This window comes from Dipodomys merriami, unplaced genomic scaffold, assembly GCF_024711535.1.
Source record: "Dipodomys merriami isolate MVZ:Mamm:240054 unplaced genomic scaffold, mDipMer1.0.p SCAF_6, whole genome shotgun sequence".
NCBI classification, from domain to species: Eukaryota; Metazoa; Chordata; class Mammalia; order Rodentia; family Heteromyidae; genus Dipodomys; species Dipodomys merriami.
The window spans coordinates 2628711-2645107 of NW_027206179.1; the positions used below are offsets into that span (position 1 = coordinate 2628711).

The 16397-nt window shown below is 41.6% G+C and overlaps 1 protein-coding gene across 1 annotated transcript in view; it reads right to left on the reverse strand.

Annotated features, from left to right (window-relative positions):
• Positions 1–1783: 1783 nt before the first annotated feature.
• The window catches only part of LOC138813626 (vomeronasal type-2 receptor 116-like), a 32005-nt gene continuing 17391 nt past the window's right edge, over positions 1784–16397 (reverse strand). Inside the window, exons 4-9 of the mRNA XM_070002026.1 lie at positions 16207–16373; positions 10704–10992; positions 9514–10323; positions 6094–6321; positions 4976–5099; positions 1784–2703 (exon numbers count right to left, since the gene is read on the reverse strand). Of these exons, the coding sequence (XP_069858127.1) occupies positions 1784–2703; positions 4976–5099; positions 6094–6321; positions 9514–10323; positions 10704–10992; positions 16207–16373 (2538 nt within the window). The remainder of the gene's footprint in view (positions 2704–4975; positions 5100–6093; positions 6322–9513; positions 10324–10703; positions 10993–16206; positions 16374–16397) is intronic.

Consider the following 16397-nt stretch of genomic DNA (forward strand, 5'->3'; position numbering starts at 1 on the left):
ATTCTTATAGTTGTGTTTCGTTGCCACAATGGGTAACCAAAATTTTTTTTCTTTCTACCTATACAGTACTGGCTCTGATCCTGTTAATGTCTTCCCCAAACTACAATACCTGTATTATTCTAAATTCTTTCTGAGTACTGGAGAGGGACCATCACAATCATATTGAAAGTCTGTACCTCAGTTATCAAAACAGCATGAATGGCAGGGTGCTGGTGCCTCATGCCTGTGATCCTAGCTACTCAGGATGCTGAGATCAGAGGCATGGAGTTTAAAGCCATCCCAGGCAGGGAATTCCATGAAACTCTTTTCTCCAATGGACCACTGAAAACCAGAAGTGGCAATCACTGAATGAGCACTATGCAGAACAGTTAGGGCTGGGAAGGTGGCTCAGTGGTAGAGCACTTGCCTTGCATGCATGTGGCCCTGGGTTTGATTCCTCAGCACCACATAAGCAAAAAGAAAAAAAGCCAGAAGTGGCGCTGTGGCTCAAGTGGTAGAGCGCTAGCCTTGAGCTGAACAGCTGAGGGACAGTGCCCAAGCCCAGAGATCAGGCCCCACGACTGGACCCAAAAACAAAACAAAACAAAACAAAACAAAAAACAGAAAAGTGAGCATTCTCTTGTTTGAGCCATTGTAAGTGGGATAATCTGTTTAGCTTCCAGACATTTCTGTCTCTGTGCAGATGCTTTTCTGTTTTCCATCCATGGCCCAGCAGAATTAGAGACAGCACTATGTGTGTCTCTGTCATGCAAGTGTGGGTGACGTCACTCCATTGAGTTCAGCTACAGCATTGAATAACATCAAGATCTTTGGACTCAAAGACATGTGCTTGTTTGTCCATTGGGCTCTTCCTGGCCGTACAATGTGGTGATGGCCTGACAATATTCCTACATCAAGCTCCTCAACACTTTGATTTCTTAGGGACTCTTCTGAATCATTCTTGTTCCCATAGAATTGTAAAGACCATTGAGAGTTTTGAAGTCTGAGCCTATCTGATGTTTTTGTCCTCGCTTGGGGAGCTTTTTCCCTTCTTATAAATGATTCTATTTCTCCATCCATTAATATTAATGATTCTAAGGGACTGGGATGACAAGGCTCTGCTTGGCCAATTGTGTACTCTTTATTTTTGGATTTCAATAAGAAATAATGACCAATAAGCAAACTATTGCTGTAGCTGCTCATTTGGACAACTGTAGCTATTTTGGTGCACTCGCATTTCTTCCCTAAAAAATACATTCATAGATTCCTATTGGAAACTACAACAGATTAAATCCTGCTCTAAAATTCTAAAAGAAAGAAGAGAGAGAATGAGAGATTTTCCAGTAAAATATATTCAGTAATACAGCAAAATAAAAAATATGTGAACAGAAATATACAGCTAGGTCAGTAAATGGTTTTGAGTTACCATAATGAAAGCATGGAAATGTTAACAACGTAACTTCCTATACTAGTAGCTTATCAATATAGTGATATTGAAGCAGTGATATAGGATAGGTAGGAAGAATAATTGAGACAGGAAAGAGAAAGGAAAAAGCACAGTAGATAATGTACTCATCAGGAAGTATAATAACATAAAGGACAGATTACACTGGAGGAATCATAAAATATCCAAGTTAGAATGCAAATTTAGGAGGTCTTGTGGGGAATGTGCTATGTTTTTAACATAACCAGAGAAATGAATAAGAGTAACTTGTTTGTTCAAAGAAGTACTCACATTAAACTAAGATGTGACAGAGATTGCTCTCAGAGCCTCTAAACATTCTAGGCAACATCTATGTTTATCTTAATGTTTGTTTCTTCTAGAACGTGATCTCTCCCTGAACCTGGAGAAAGAATTTCTCTCAGGTCTTATCAGGATGATGTAGCACTTGGGGGCAAAGATGCAGCCTAGGAGACCTGCACCGGAGGCCAAAATGGAGAAGACTTCCACAGCCACCATGGCCTTCCCCTTAGTGCTGTGGTAGACAGGTAGGAAGGTGAGCCACACACTGCAGAACACCAGCATGCTGAATGTCAGGAACTTGGCCTCATTGAAGGTGTCAGGCAGGTTTCTGGCTAGAAAAGCCACAGTGAAGCTGGCAAGGGCCAGAGAGCCAAGGTATCCCAGGACACAGTAGAAGGCAGTGAGAGAGCCCATGTTGCATAGGATGATGATGTAGCCATGTTCAGACTGTGCATCTTTGTCCACAAAGGGAGGAGAGATTTGCAGCCAGAGGCCACAGAGGGTCACCTGGATGAGAGTGCAGATGGGGATGAGGAGGTTAGGAACCCAGAAGAGCAGCCTCTGCCTCGTGCTTCTCCCAGGAGCAGTGAGCGTGAAGGCCAGAACCACAGTGATGGTCTTGGCCAGGACCGTGGAGACAGCCACAGTGAAGACCACTGCGAATGTTGTGTGCTGCAGGATGCAGGAGGCTGTGTGGGGATGGCCAAGGAAGAGCAAGGAGCAGAGGAAGCAGCAGATGAGGGAGATGAGCAGGATGTAGCTGAGGGCCCAGTTATTGGCCTTGACAATGGGGGTGTCTTGGTGCTTGATAAACACCCCAAGAACAGCAGCTGTGAGTGCAGAGCAGCAAAGAGCTGTGCAAGCCAGAGCCATACCCAAGGGCTCTTCATAAGCCAGGAAGCCCTCAGTTTTCATCAGGCAGTGATTTCTCTGTATGCTGGCAAACTGATGTTCTGTACACCTGACACACTGCTCCATGTCTGGTGAGGTGTGAGAATCACTATTAGTTTTTATTCAGTATTTGTCTTTCCTCTCAACCCCCTTCATTCAAGTAGCTATCTCATTTCCCCTGATTCACCAGTTGACCTGTATTGAGTTCAGTACCAATAGAGTAACTCTCTATATCAAAATGCTTTCACATCAAACCTTTCTCACATTTCTTCTTCTTTTCCTCCTCCTTTTCTGTTCTTACGTTTATGTTTTCTTTTCTCTTCTCTTTCTTTCTTCCTTTCTACCTTTCTTTTCTCTTTCTTCCTTCCTTTCTACCTTTCTTTTCTCTTTCTTCCTTTCTTTCTTCCTTCCTTTCTTTCTTCCTTCCTTTCTTTCTTCCTTCCTTCCTTCCTTCCTTTCTTTCTTTCTTTCTTTCTTTCTTTCTTTCTTTCTTTCTTTCTTTCTTTCTTTCTTTCTTTCTTTCTTTCTTTCTTTCTTTCTTTCTTTCTTTCTTTCTTCATTTCTTCATTCCTTCCTTCCTTCCTTTCCTTCCTTCCTTCCCTCTCTCCCTCCCTCCCTCCTACTTTCTCTCCCTCCCTCCTTCCTTCTCTAGCTCCTTCCTTCCTTCCATCTGTCTGTCTTTCCTCCAGTGCTTGAACTATGGCCATTTTATGTTTTCCAGAATATTCATGCTCAAAACAACCACTCTACCACTTGAGTCACAGCTCCAATTACAGCTTTTTATGTGCTTAATGGCGAGAAAGAATTTACTGAGTTTCTGTACATCATTTCATCGAAGCTTCATCCTCAAATCTCAACTGCCTGAATCACTTGGATTACAGGTGTAACATATAATTACCAACATTATGTGCTGCATTCTTGACTGGTCATACCACTCTGGCTCTCTGCTACTCATTCAAGACATAACGGAGAATAGAGAATCAGCCCAACCACTTCATTTCATTTTGTTCAAGAGGGTCTAATTCAAACCTCATTCTCCTCATTATACCAAACACAAACTTCTTGAGCATTTGATCTCTGTCAAGAACAGTGCTCCTCCACTGATATGATAAGGTATGGGAAAGATCAGCTGGAGGAGGGAGAAGAGAAATGAAATGGAGATGATAAACTATTTCTGAATCATTTATACTTGAAAAATTGCTAGTAAGCCTAGTGCCAGTGTCAGACATGGAGTGATCATAACAAAGCCCCTTGTATTACTAACTAGTGCATGCTAAATAGAAAATAAAATGTAATTAGAAATGAGCAGCAATAGGCACTCAGAAATGAAAGGCTGTGTTAGATCCACAATTCCATGATGATTTGCCTATCATTTCAAAGATCAACAACTGGTCCTTGATATTTCTTTTTTTCAGTCTTTAGCTCTTATTTTCTCCATTTCTCCCTTGTTTATTAAATGTATTTTTTTATTGAAAAGATTCTGTACAAAGTGTTTACAGTTACATGATTAAGGTAATGAGTATTTTTCCTATCAAGCATTGTTCCACCTTTTTTATTTTTTTTAATTGGAAAAATACTGTACAGAGTACTTACAGTTATATGAGTAAGTAAACTGTACATTTCCTATCTAGCATTGTTGCCTCCACCTTTGTTTTTCCCTTAACATCCCTTCCTTGTCCACCTACAAAAGTACTCCCCTGACAATTGCAAAGTTGTAAAGTTCTTTTTCAATATAGTGTATTGTACATCTCCTGGTTAATATGGGTCAACCTGTATCCTTATTTAAGCAGTTTGTTTCTTCCTTGCCCTTCCCAAATTAGGAAAATGTATATACAAGATGCAGGGCACCAGAATCCAATACAATGAAAACAGGGGTTATTCCATGTGGGTGGAACATATCAAAGAAACTATAAAATCACATGGTCATTACAAATACATTAAAAAAGAAAGAAAAAACCACTTGTGTTCCTATCTGGGCATTCCATTTGCTTAAGATCAACTTATATGGTAATAAGTACATAGCTTTTGACCTTTTCTGCTTGTCCTAGACATATAGTAATTATTACAAATAATGGAAACCATGGGTAAACATTTTCTTTAAATACAAAAACTGCGATTGAGGAGAGGGGAACATGGGTATTCTCAAGATGAAGCCTGTAATAAATTAGAAAATACAACCAGACACTTAAGGGAGGGACAGTGGGTGTTTCTTCTAAGGAGAAGTATGGTTAACGTTGCCCTGGAAATCTGCGTGAAGGTGCATGTGTGTTCCTGCCATGTTACTGTAGATCACTCCACTGGCTTGCATGGACTGAAGGTTAGGAAAGAGAGATGGGGAATTTCTCTAACTAACAGACTCACCTGTCACATTAGAAATCTCATTCTCTGAGCAAGGAGTGCAATCAAAGCAACAGGTAGCATTTCCCTCCAGAGAGGCCTTCCTGAATCCAGGACTACAGCTCTCACTGCACACAGACTGAGGAGTCTGAGAATATTCAGATGAAAGTTAGTCACCATTTATCCTTTTACCTGACATCTGAGACACTCCAGTGATTTAGGGTAAATGATCATCAAAACACATAATCTTTATATGCACACAGCAAATGAATTTTCTGAACCTTCTTACATTTTCATCAGACATGCGCTGAAGAATATGTGGGGCCTCAACACCCAGCACTCATATTATGGGGAAGTCATGGAGCCTTGAAGTGTTGGATGTTAATTCTAGGAAATTAGGAAATGGGAGTTAATCCTGCATCCTATTCTTGAATTCAGGTGATCTGTTTACAGATGAATAAAAGCATGAGAGGAAGATCACTCAGGGAAACTTCAAACCCACACTCTAAAGCATGGCTAATTGCTGTGGAGGTGCTGCTGTACCCAGGGCCATTCACATCTCTCTTGGCTTCCTAGCTGTCACAAAGTGGGTGTATTTTACTGGCAGATGCTCCTTTCATTACATCCTGTCTCACTAAACTAAGAAGTAGCAATCTATCCAACCATGGTCTGAAATCTCCACGCAGAAGCAAAGCAAGCCCTTCTGCCTTCTCATTTGATTCCCTCAGATATTTTGTTACAGTGCTGGAATGATGATTCACAGGTGTCATTTAACTTTTATGATATTCACTATGCAAACATAGAACAATAGAACAACATGTTGGTCATGATATGTTCCCATGTTCCCTCCATGAATCTGTTAGTAAGAAACTTCCAGAAACAGAAAGTTTTGAAATGTACACCACTGAGTCATAGTTTTATTAAACCAACTTAAAAACAGGATAAGCTTATTGCTCATTTATACATAGATCATTCCATTATGGTTAGAAATAACTGACCCTGGGGGAGAAATAAGCATGTGGTGACATTGTCTACAAGCATTGTGATCATAACCTGACCTAGGAAATTGTAAGGTCTTTCGACTTCCTGATTACAATACATTTTTTTAAAAGGAGAGAGTAACAAAAGTAGAAATGACCCACCTTGGTAATTCCTATGGGCCACTCTATCAGATTTTCAAACAAAACCAGTTGTTGATTATGTGGCCTAGATGGAGAAAACTTGCCAACTTTCACCTTTTGTCCCAGACCTTCTGGAAAATTCCAAAAGCTCAGAATGTCATATTCTGCCTCCAATTTCCTTTCTTCATTCAAAACCACTTGGTCTCCAACAGGATTGGTGAATTGGATCTTCTTCAAAAAGGGATGCAGCTAAAAGAGACACATTACAGTATGGTGAAGTGCTTCCCAGTGTTATCACAGAACCCCAGAACAATGGATTACTCTTCATTCCCATCCCCTGATTCACACACAGCACAGGAATCCAAACAACTTTATGAAATGCAGGCCCACAGCAGACTAAAGTGTTACCAAGTTCTAAAACCTGGGTATCCAGGATGGGATGCAGAAACTCAATTTCAAGGGAATGAAACTCTGCCACAACTAACAAAATAATTAATTATCATGTGATAGAACTCAACGGACTCTCTAAAGTGCATTGCAATCACTTATTTTGTGAGTCTGATTAGAGAATCAGTCTGAAATATAGGTAAATAATAAACTAAGTAGACTCAGAATATTTTTGACAACTATGAAATGTTACCTTAAGCAAGACTTAGATGACTGCATGTGTGTGTGTGTGTGTGTGTGTGTGTGTGTGTGTGTGTGTGTGTGTCTGTGTGTGTATGCCTGCCCTGTGGTGTGACCTCACAGCTTAGGCACTCAACTCTTTTTTTCTGTTCTTTTTAAAGTAATCATTCTGTCCATTGAGCCACAACTCCCCCTCTGGCTTTTTGGTGGTTAATTGTATTCACGAGTGAGCCACAGGTGTGAGCCACTTGTGTAGGCAATATTAGGTTTTCAAGAACTATTCACCCTAAGAGAAGATCTTCACTAGCCCTACAACAGACAAGGGTCTCTTATCTAAAATATACTTGGAACTCAAAAAATTAAATGCCCCAACAACAAGTCCTCAAAGAAACAAATGTCAAATAAATAATTGGGCTAAAGAATTAAAGAGAAACTTCTCTGAAGAGGAAAGAGGGATGACCAACAGACACATGAAGAAATGCTCAGCCTCCTTAGCCATAAGAGAAATGCAAATCAAAACAACATTGAGATACCACCTCACTCCAGTTAGAATGGCTAAAATCAAGAACTCTAATAACAACAGATGCTGGAGGGGATGTGGACAGTAGGGAACCTTACAGCATTGTTGGTGGGAGTGTGAACATGTTCAACCACTTTGGAAAGTAGTATGGAGGTTCCTCAAAAGACTCCACATAGAGCTCCCCTATGACCCAGCAATCCCACTTTTGGGCATTTACCCAAATGTTTACAAACAAGACCACACTAAAGCTACTAGCAAGACTCTGTTTATTGCAGCATTATTTACTAAAGCTAATATATGGAACCAACCCAGATGCCCCTCAGTAGATGAATGGATCAAGAAAATGTATTATGTATACAAAATGGCACTCTATGCCTCCATCAGAAAGAATGACATTGTCCAATTTTTAGGAAATGGAAAGGCTTGGAAAAAATTATATTAAGTGAAGTAAGCCAGCCCCAAGGAAACACAGGTCCCATGGATTCCCTTATTTGCAATAGCTAGTATATGTCTGAGACAAGCAGAAAAGGTCAGATAAGGTGATGTTATGGAAATGAATCCTAAGATATGTATTCAAATGTTTTTTTTCCTTCATGCGATTGTTTCTAACACATTTATAATATTATTTCTTTGTTGCTTTTTATGTCTCTCCGCCACAGTACAACCCCTGCTTTCACTGTATTTGATGTCGGTATAATTTGTTGTTGGGAAAGGGGAAAAATTGTTTAACTAGGGATATAAGTGGACCCAATGCAACAATGAGATGTACAAGTGGTTATGTCTAAAATGAACTTCAAGGCTTTGATGCAGCGGTGTGGGGGGGAGGTGGGGTGGATTGCTTGGGGAGGGTAGGGGAGCATGGGAAGGGATGGGAAGGGGAAAAAAAGGAGGCTACAATGCTTTATAAGAAATGTACTCATTATATTGCCCATGTAATTTTAACCCCTCTGTACAGTATTTTCACAATAAAAAAGAACCATTGAGATATCACCTCACTCCAGTTAGAATGGCAAAAATCAAGAACTCTAACAACAACAGATGCTGGAGGGGATGTGGACAGAAGGGAACCTTACTTCATTGTTGGTGGAAGTGTAAACTTGTTCAACCACTTTGGAAAGCAGTATGGAGGTTCCTCAAAAGACTTCACATAGATCTCCCCTATGATCCAGCAATCCCACTTTTGGGCATTTACCCGAATGTTTACAAACAAGACCACACTAAAGCTACAAGCACAACTATGTTTCTTGCAGCATTATTTACCATAGCTAAGATATGGAACCAACCCTGATGCCCCTCAGTAGATGAATGGATCCAGAAAATGTGGTATATATACACAATGGAATTCTATGCCTCCATCAGAAAGAATGACATTTCCCCATTTGTTAGGAAATGGAAAGGTTTGGAAAAAATTATATTAAGTGAAGTAAGCCAGGCCCAAAGAAGCATAGGTCCCATGGTTTCCCTTATTTGCAATATCTAGTATAGGTATGAGTCAAGCGGAAAAGGTCAGATAATGTGATGTTAGGAAAATGAACCCTTAAATATGTATTTTAATATTTTCGTTTCTTTCATGCATATGTTTCTAACTCATTTATAAGATTATTTCTTTGTTGCTTTGTATGTCCCTCCCCCACAGTGTAACCCCCGCTTTCACTATATTTGATGTCAGTATAACATGTGGAGGAGATGGGGACAAACAAGTCGTTTAAGGATTCAGGTGGACCTGTTGCAACAATGAGAAGTACAAAATGTCATGTCAAATCCCACTTTACAATGTTGGTGTGGGGGGGGAGGGGGGTATAACTGGGTGGGGGGAGGGGGGAGGCTGGGAAGGTAGGTGAAGGGTAAACAAAGGAGGAGGCTGCAATGCTTGGTAAGAAATGTATGCATTATCCTGCCCATGTAATTGTAGCCCCTCTGTACAGTATGTTCTCAAATAAAATAAAATAAATTAATAAAAAAAAGACCAAAAAAAAAAAAGAACTAGTCACCTTAAATCTGTTATTTTAAAAAGGTACAAGAAGAATTTGAATATATCCTATTGAAAAGGGGACAGCTTTTTCCACATATAGCAAGGATGGGGTCAGCAGACACAGTACTTCCTTGTCACTGATGCAGCGTTCTTCAAGAACATTGTCTTCATAGCTCTTTTCCCGTTTCATGGAGAGCACAACAGGCCCAGACTCTCTTGTATTTGCCAAAATGGTGCCAAGCAACCTATTTGCATCTGCTGTGAAAGCTTATATAGAAGTTCTGCATGCCTAGAGTAAGTCACCCAAAAGCAAAGCCATTACCTGTGAAGACAGAAATTCCCTGGGTTGCCCATTGTGTACTCTTGGCTCTTCCATGTAATGAAGAAACATCTGGTGGAGGGCATGGGCCACAGCATACACAGCATTGTAGATGTTGTAACTCTCATCTGACATAGTCATGTCAAAAATGTGCTTGAGCAACCAATGCAGTGTGGCATTGTATGAACAGTGCCCCAAGTCTCTGCAGTCAGACTTAATCAGTAGGCTATAAACAGACTGAATCCATGACCTGGGAAGGGAGTTATTTGCTGAGTACTTGGAGAAGGTCTCTGTCAGAATAAATTTGGTGAACCCAGCAGTGTTTCTATGATGGTGAGAGAATATAAGAGGTGCATGGAAAGAGTCAATCAGAAAATGTCTTTTAGCAATAGTCACATCATCATAGAGTGAGTTCAGGACCCAGACTTTGCCTGTAATTAAAAAGTGCCTAAATTTAAAAATAAAGCCTAATAGAAATGTACTGTCCCCATAAATGATAATCACATTGGTTGATAAGTCCATTAGCTGGCGCTGCATCGATAGATCATTTGATAAATCTGAACGGACACTGTAAGCGATCATGTTCTCAAAGGCAAAGCAGACTCTACTCTTGCTCATCTCTTCTCTCAATTCTGAGAGGAACCACATTCCATAATTGTCTTCAGTAATGAATAGTCCCACCCAGTTCCAGCTGAAATGAAGCATCAAGGAGACCATGGCCAGGGCTAGACCTGAGTCCTTGGCAGCCATCTGATAGACAGTACCAAACTTTCCATGGTCACTCAGGAGAGGATCAAAAGTCCCAAAGGTGAACTACAGGGAACAAATGGAAACAACATCAGGAAGAGGATGGTCATAGGCAAATCTCAATCCTGATGTGAATGACACAACAATTGGTAGTACAGTGGTGGGAACAAAAGTTTGCTTATCCCATTTGCAAAGTCATCTCCCATGTTCTGAACTCTTTGTAGACATGTAGAGATAAGGCTCAGAGCTTTGGGTCATACTTTCCTCTCAACACCCCTCCTTTTATTTGCAGCAATGAAAATGTGTATGTCCCACCCACTTTTGGAGGCTTCTCCCTGTGAGATTATGCATTTGGAAGGGTTTGTGATACCACCTCCTCTTCAGCCTTTTGAGGGCAGAGTCACTGTGGATATGGCTTCACATGTGCCCACCTCTGCCAGCCTCACCTGTGGAAGTTTGTAGAGGTACAGTAGTGTCCCTATTGGGATAAATGTGCTTGAGGTTCCTGTGAGTGCCGCTATAGCTTTGCTGTCTCTTCTGCAGGTGTAATTAGGGATGTTTTTATTCTTCCCAGACAGCCAGGTGAGTGGATCCTCTAACAGATCAGTACCTGAGTAATGTGCAGTATAGATCTCAAACCCCAGAGTCATGTTGGGTAGCAGATGGGGATTCTTGTTGATCTCCTCCACAGCCAGCACCAGGGTGAGCACCGGTTCATATTTCTTTAAGTTGATCCTGCACAAAAATCACAAAATTTGGGTAGGTATACAAGTTTTACGAATGAGTAACTGCAAATCTCATGACTTTGTTGAATCAAATGTTTATTTGTACACACAGTAATATGTGTAGATCCAATGGGATGGCATTCTAATTTTGAGTCTAAGAAAAGTTCTTAGAATTGGGAGAGATCCTGAACAGGTCTTGATCGGCATACATGAGATGACTATTCTTCTGAGATTTCAGAGAGAAAGAGAGTTTGAGGTGAGTGAGGAAGCTGGCTTTTCCTCTATGGCCCATATGGATAAGTGAAAAACACTGCTGTCTGCTGTGACATAGGAGCAGGCCCAGCTCACATCCCAAATCATTTAGTACCTTAAATTAGCTGTGCATATGGAAAAACTCTTAAGAAATAAAATTAAAATGGGGAGCAGATTGTCCACCTGAGTACAACCAGTATGAACAGAGAGGCAAGGCCTGCTGTGTTAGGAGTAAATAGGAAAGCAGGCTGCCTTGTGTCTGTGCTTGCTTGCCACACATTTGCCAATGGTGCATCCTTCTGCAAAGAAGTGAATCATGCCTTGTAAGGAAAGTAAAGAAATCAAAGAAGTACAAAATCCATTTGATGTGGTAGAGGCACACTAAGCTGACTCAGAGAATGTCATCATTCAAGGGGATTCCCCAGAAGCAGAGCAAGATGGCAGCCCAGGAAGCCAGAACATGAAGATTGCCTCACCCAACAAAGAACAGATGAGAGTCAGGTAGTGTGGAATGGAAGATACTTCTCTAGTTGAACAAACAACAGAAAAGGATGTGTGACAAAAGGGGGAAGAAGCCATCTCCATATTCCTCCCCATTACCAGCCCTAGTAGCTTATTATGGACAGAAACCCTCCAACATTGCAGAGAGAAGAGAATCAAAGTTAAATCTCAGCACCATCCCCATACACTGAGACCAGTGCTGGGGAAGTGCTTATAGTCTCTACTCTTGGGTCAGGAGCTTTAGATTTTGCCTCTAGAACTGGTTTAGGACAGAGAAGGAAGTCACTGCCACAAACTCCCTCCTCCAATCTTGTGAACAGCAGAAGGTATGGGATACAACCTCCGAGTGAGCAGGGTAGAAGATTGGGTCAGAGTTTTTCTTAGAACCCTTTGTCAGGCATGTCATGGTTGGACCAATAATCCAGAATAAACTAGAAGCACTGTTTGGTGCTAGCAACACAGCTTCCATTAGAATCTTTCAGGAGGTTTTTGAAGGTCGCTGAGGTAGAACCAAATGCCATTTCCATCACTTTCCATCGTGGGTGGAGCAGGCTGACACCTGTCTTCAGGCTTAGCCTTGTGAAGCCACTGTGGCTATGTGACTTTGTTTTCATCTGTCTCTGTCCAGTCTCGTTGCGCAGTAAATAATTTCAGGGACCACTGCCCTAGAAGGACAGTGCTAAAGATGGCACCAGGCAGAAACTGAAGTTTCTCTAGGAATCCAGTGTGCATTGGTCTACAGCAGCATAAGCTAGAGTGTGGCTTTATTTTATCCACATACAGTTTGGGCTTTTGGGATGCTAGATAGCCTGAGTAGATGGTGGTGTTCACTAAGATGGTCCTGTGGCTTGCTTTTTTTGGGGGTTGGTTGTGGGGCTTCAACTCTAGGCCTGGGATCTGACCCTAAAATCTTCAGCTTAAGACTAGCTCTCGAACACTTGAGGCACAGTGCCACTTCTGGCTTTCTTTTGTTTTACTGGAGATAAAAGTCTCACAGACTTTTCTGCCTGGGCTGCATTGTACCCCAGTCCTCAGATCTCAGCCTCCTAAGTAGCTAGAATTCTAGGCATCAGCCACCCATACCCAGCTTGTGGCTTCCTTTACAAACCTTACCATGCTGCTGTAGCATTGCATGGTTTTCCATCCCAATTTTAATAGGTAAGACAGGGAAGTAAGATGGTGATATTTTCCCACAGCTTAGTGTGGGCTAGGTAATAGCACTAGAACTGTGCCATGACCATATAGCCAGGACAGCCTCTGGCAGACTCTGTAATCACCTCAATACCTGAGAAAGTCATCTACCACCAGACAATCTGAATTCTATATTAGCTATCCCTAATTGTGTATGGTTGTGTGCAACTTGGCTCATGAGCACACCTCTACCACATTCAATCTGAGTCAATCTTAGTACTCTCTGGACTGTATTGGTTTTGATATCAGTGGACTGAGGATGCTGTATTCAGGCAGGAAAGACTAAGGAAAATGAGGCATGGTTAAGGCCAGCTTAAGGCTTGTCCATCTACTTCCCTTAATATTAAGGTAATGAAGTCATTTAGGGGAAAATGGAGAAGAATAGATTAGTAAAAATGAGGTATGGGAAGCTCACAGCAAACAGAGAGCTATTCATCTATCTACATAACTTAAGATTAAGGGACCAAAGTCATTCACAAAAAGAAGCTATATAAATTAAGGAAACAAATGAGTCCTAGAGAACGCAACTCAGTAACTTGTGATTTAGAAACACAGGGCTACCATCTTTACTTCAAAGAGAGGCAACAGGTTGCATTGCTTCCTGAGAGATGCATTTCTCATCATATGAATTAGCAGTTGTCTTGCAGGGCAAATGTCTTCCCCCTAAGACACTCCCCCAAAACTTAAGCAACGTCCTATGCCAAATATAGACAACAGCACACCTTCTTTCCCTCAAGGATAATCATCTGGAAAGAATGGTCAAAACATGCAGAATCTCAGAAAGTGCAACACCAGGAATGATTAGAGCAAAGATGACAAACCGATGTTTGTGTAACCTTTAAGTCAGACCTCCTACCTTTACCATCTGAATACCCTTGGCAGCCCAAGTGCTGTGTGTCTCTCCTCAGTTAGAGTGTGTCTTTGCCTTTCTGTTTCCTGTTTGTCTACCTGCTTGTTTGTTTGCTGCCTTACTCAAGAAAGCTCTGCCACATTTTCTTACTGTTTTACCTTGTCTAGAATTTCTTCTTCTGTGATCAAAGTCCAGGATCCCAAGTCCCTACTTTTAGAGGGAAAATTCATTAACTGTCATCTGTTTTGGTGACCATGATGTTTGGTATTCCAGTTGTAATAGAGTTCTGGTGGCCACAGCTGAATCTAACGCCAGTTCCAGCACACAGATCTTGCTGTTGCTAGGCAGAATCCATGCACAAGGCCATTCCCTGTGGATGAGGCATATGGGCCCCCTGTGCACCCAGGAGAAGGCATATTTGGACCCAAGACTCATTGGGGTTCTAGTGAGGTTTTTAGAACCACAGAGTATTTGTCACCAAAATTGCCTTTGGTTTTCTCTGGTACTGAAGTGGTTGACCACCTCACAGCTGACTTCTCACAGGCCCTGGGTTCCCTCTAGTGTTAACATTTTGGAAGTCACTACAGACTCAGGAACACTGAAGCCTGCCTGGAATTTCTGGAAAGACAGGCAGAAAGCTAGACCAGTCAGACTGGTATAATTCGGAGACATTTCAAAGGCCAGATGGTATCACATACCAATATGAATCAAGAATGTTCCAGAACAATGAGTTCTCCTAGCATTCAATATAATCATTTTAGGGAAATTCTCATAGAGAGAATCTGAACTCTCATGGATGTTTGCTGATGTCATAGTGTACAATGTAACTGAGGCTTGACATCAGAATGTCAGTAATACTAAATATGAATTGGGAACTGGTGGCTCAAGCCTGCAGTTATAACTACTAAGGAGGGTCATATAGGAGAATTATGTTTTGTAGTCACTTTGGGCAGGAATGTCTGTGACACTATGTGCAAGCACCTCCGCAGAAACTGGTACAGAGCTGTAGGTCAAGTGGTAGAGTGCCAGCCAGGACAGAAAAAATGCCAGGGAACAGCCATCAGGACTTGAAATGATGCCTGAGTACCAGAGCCTATGTGAACATGCACATACACACACACACACACACACACACACACACACACACACACACACACACACACACACACACACAGCTCAATTAGAGATGGGCAGAGAAGAGGATAGCTCTGACAGCTCCCACCTCCTATGGGGTACGTTTCTAATGCTGGATTTACACATGAGCCCCATCTTTCTCACTCACTTCCTCCCCAGGTTTAGTTGGCTTCAATATCCCTCACAAACCTCTCATTTAATAAAGTATTCCTCTCCTAAACCAACACCAAACATGGTGTTTACACAGAACTTGTCTGAAAAGATTCATCCATGACTTCCCTACTTTACAGAGAATTCTATAGCTCTGAAAGTAGTGAGTTCACCTGGGTCAAATACATGAATGAAAGTGTGTATAAAACATATGAAAAGGCCAGGCACCTTTGCTCAAGCCTGTCATCCTATCTACTCAGGAGGCTGAGATCTGAGGATCAGGGTCAAAGTCAGCCAGGGCAGAAGTGTCCATGAGATTCTTATCACCAATAAACCACTAGAAAATTGGAAATTGCACTGTGGTGCAAGCAATCAAGCACTTGTCTTAAGCTGAATAGCACAGGGACAGCATCCAAGCCTAGAGGTCAAGGCCCATTACTGACAATATATATGAAAAAAACATTCAAATCTAGTTTAGGAAGTTACAAGCAGGGAAAAATAAATAAGCCTGGAAACATGTTGGAGAAGAAGGAATGGAAACAGAGTTTCTGGGAATGACATAGAAGACAGGCCAAGACATGGATAGCAGGACAGAAGCTTATATACATTAGTTAAGGGGAAAAAATTCAAATATGTCATGCATCTCTTATTAATGATCTGTCCAGCAGGTCCCAATTCCCAGAGTTTGCTTACATGAAATAACTCCAGAAGCAGAACCTGCATGTCTATACTAGGAAACATTGCCTTGAATGAGGTCCAAAAAGTTTTGAAAAATAACAGTATGGATTGAAGATTCCCTATCCTTTGCACTATGGATGGGGACATTGCACTTTAGTGTCTTTGTATGGACTCTTGGTCACCCCAGTGACCCTGAGTAACAGTGATGAGTGGGGGAGTCACAGTGATGGTGGAGTGGTCGGGATATCTCTGGAAAGGGGAGTGGAGTGGAAGACAGACAGAAAACTCTGTACCCTTGGAAGAAAGAAAAATATTCATTGGGAACACCTGAAATGAAGTAGAGCCGATGTAGTGAGGGCAGTGTAGAAGATGCAGAGCACATCAATGATCGTGTCCAAACTTCCCCCACATCTGACTGTTACTCAAAGAGAAAATTCAAAATTTAAGAAAATCCAAGAAATCACTTACTGAATGTTCTGTTGCTGCAGGGTAGGTTCATTCAAGCCTTCAATGAGCAATTCCCAAGAATAGAGGGGGTAAAATCCAGCAATGATCACATCTCCCGTGCTGCATGCCACAGATTTCTCTGTGCAAATGTGTCTGCCATCTTCAGAGAAAGTGATCAGGAGAGGATGCTGGAGGAGAAGCAGTGTCAGAGC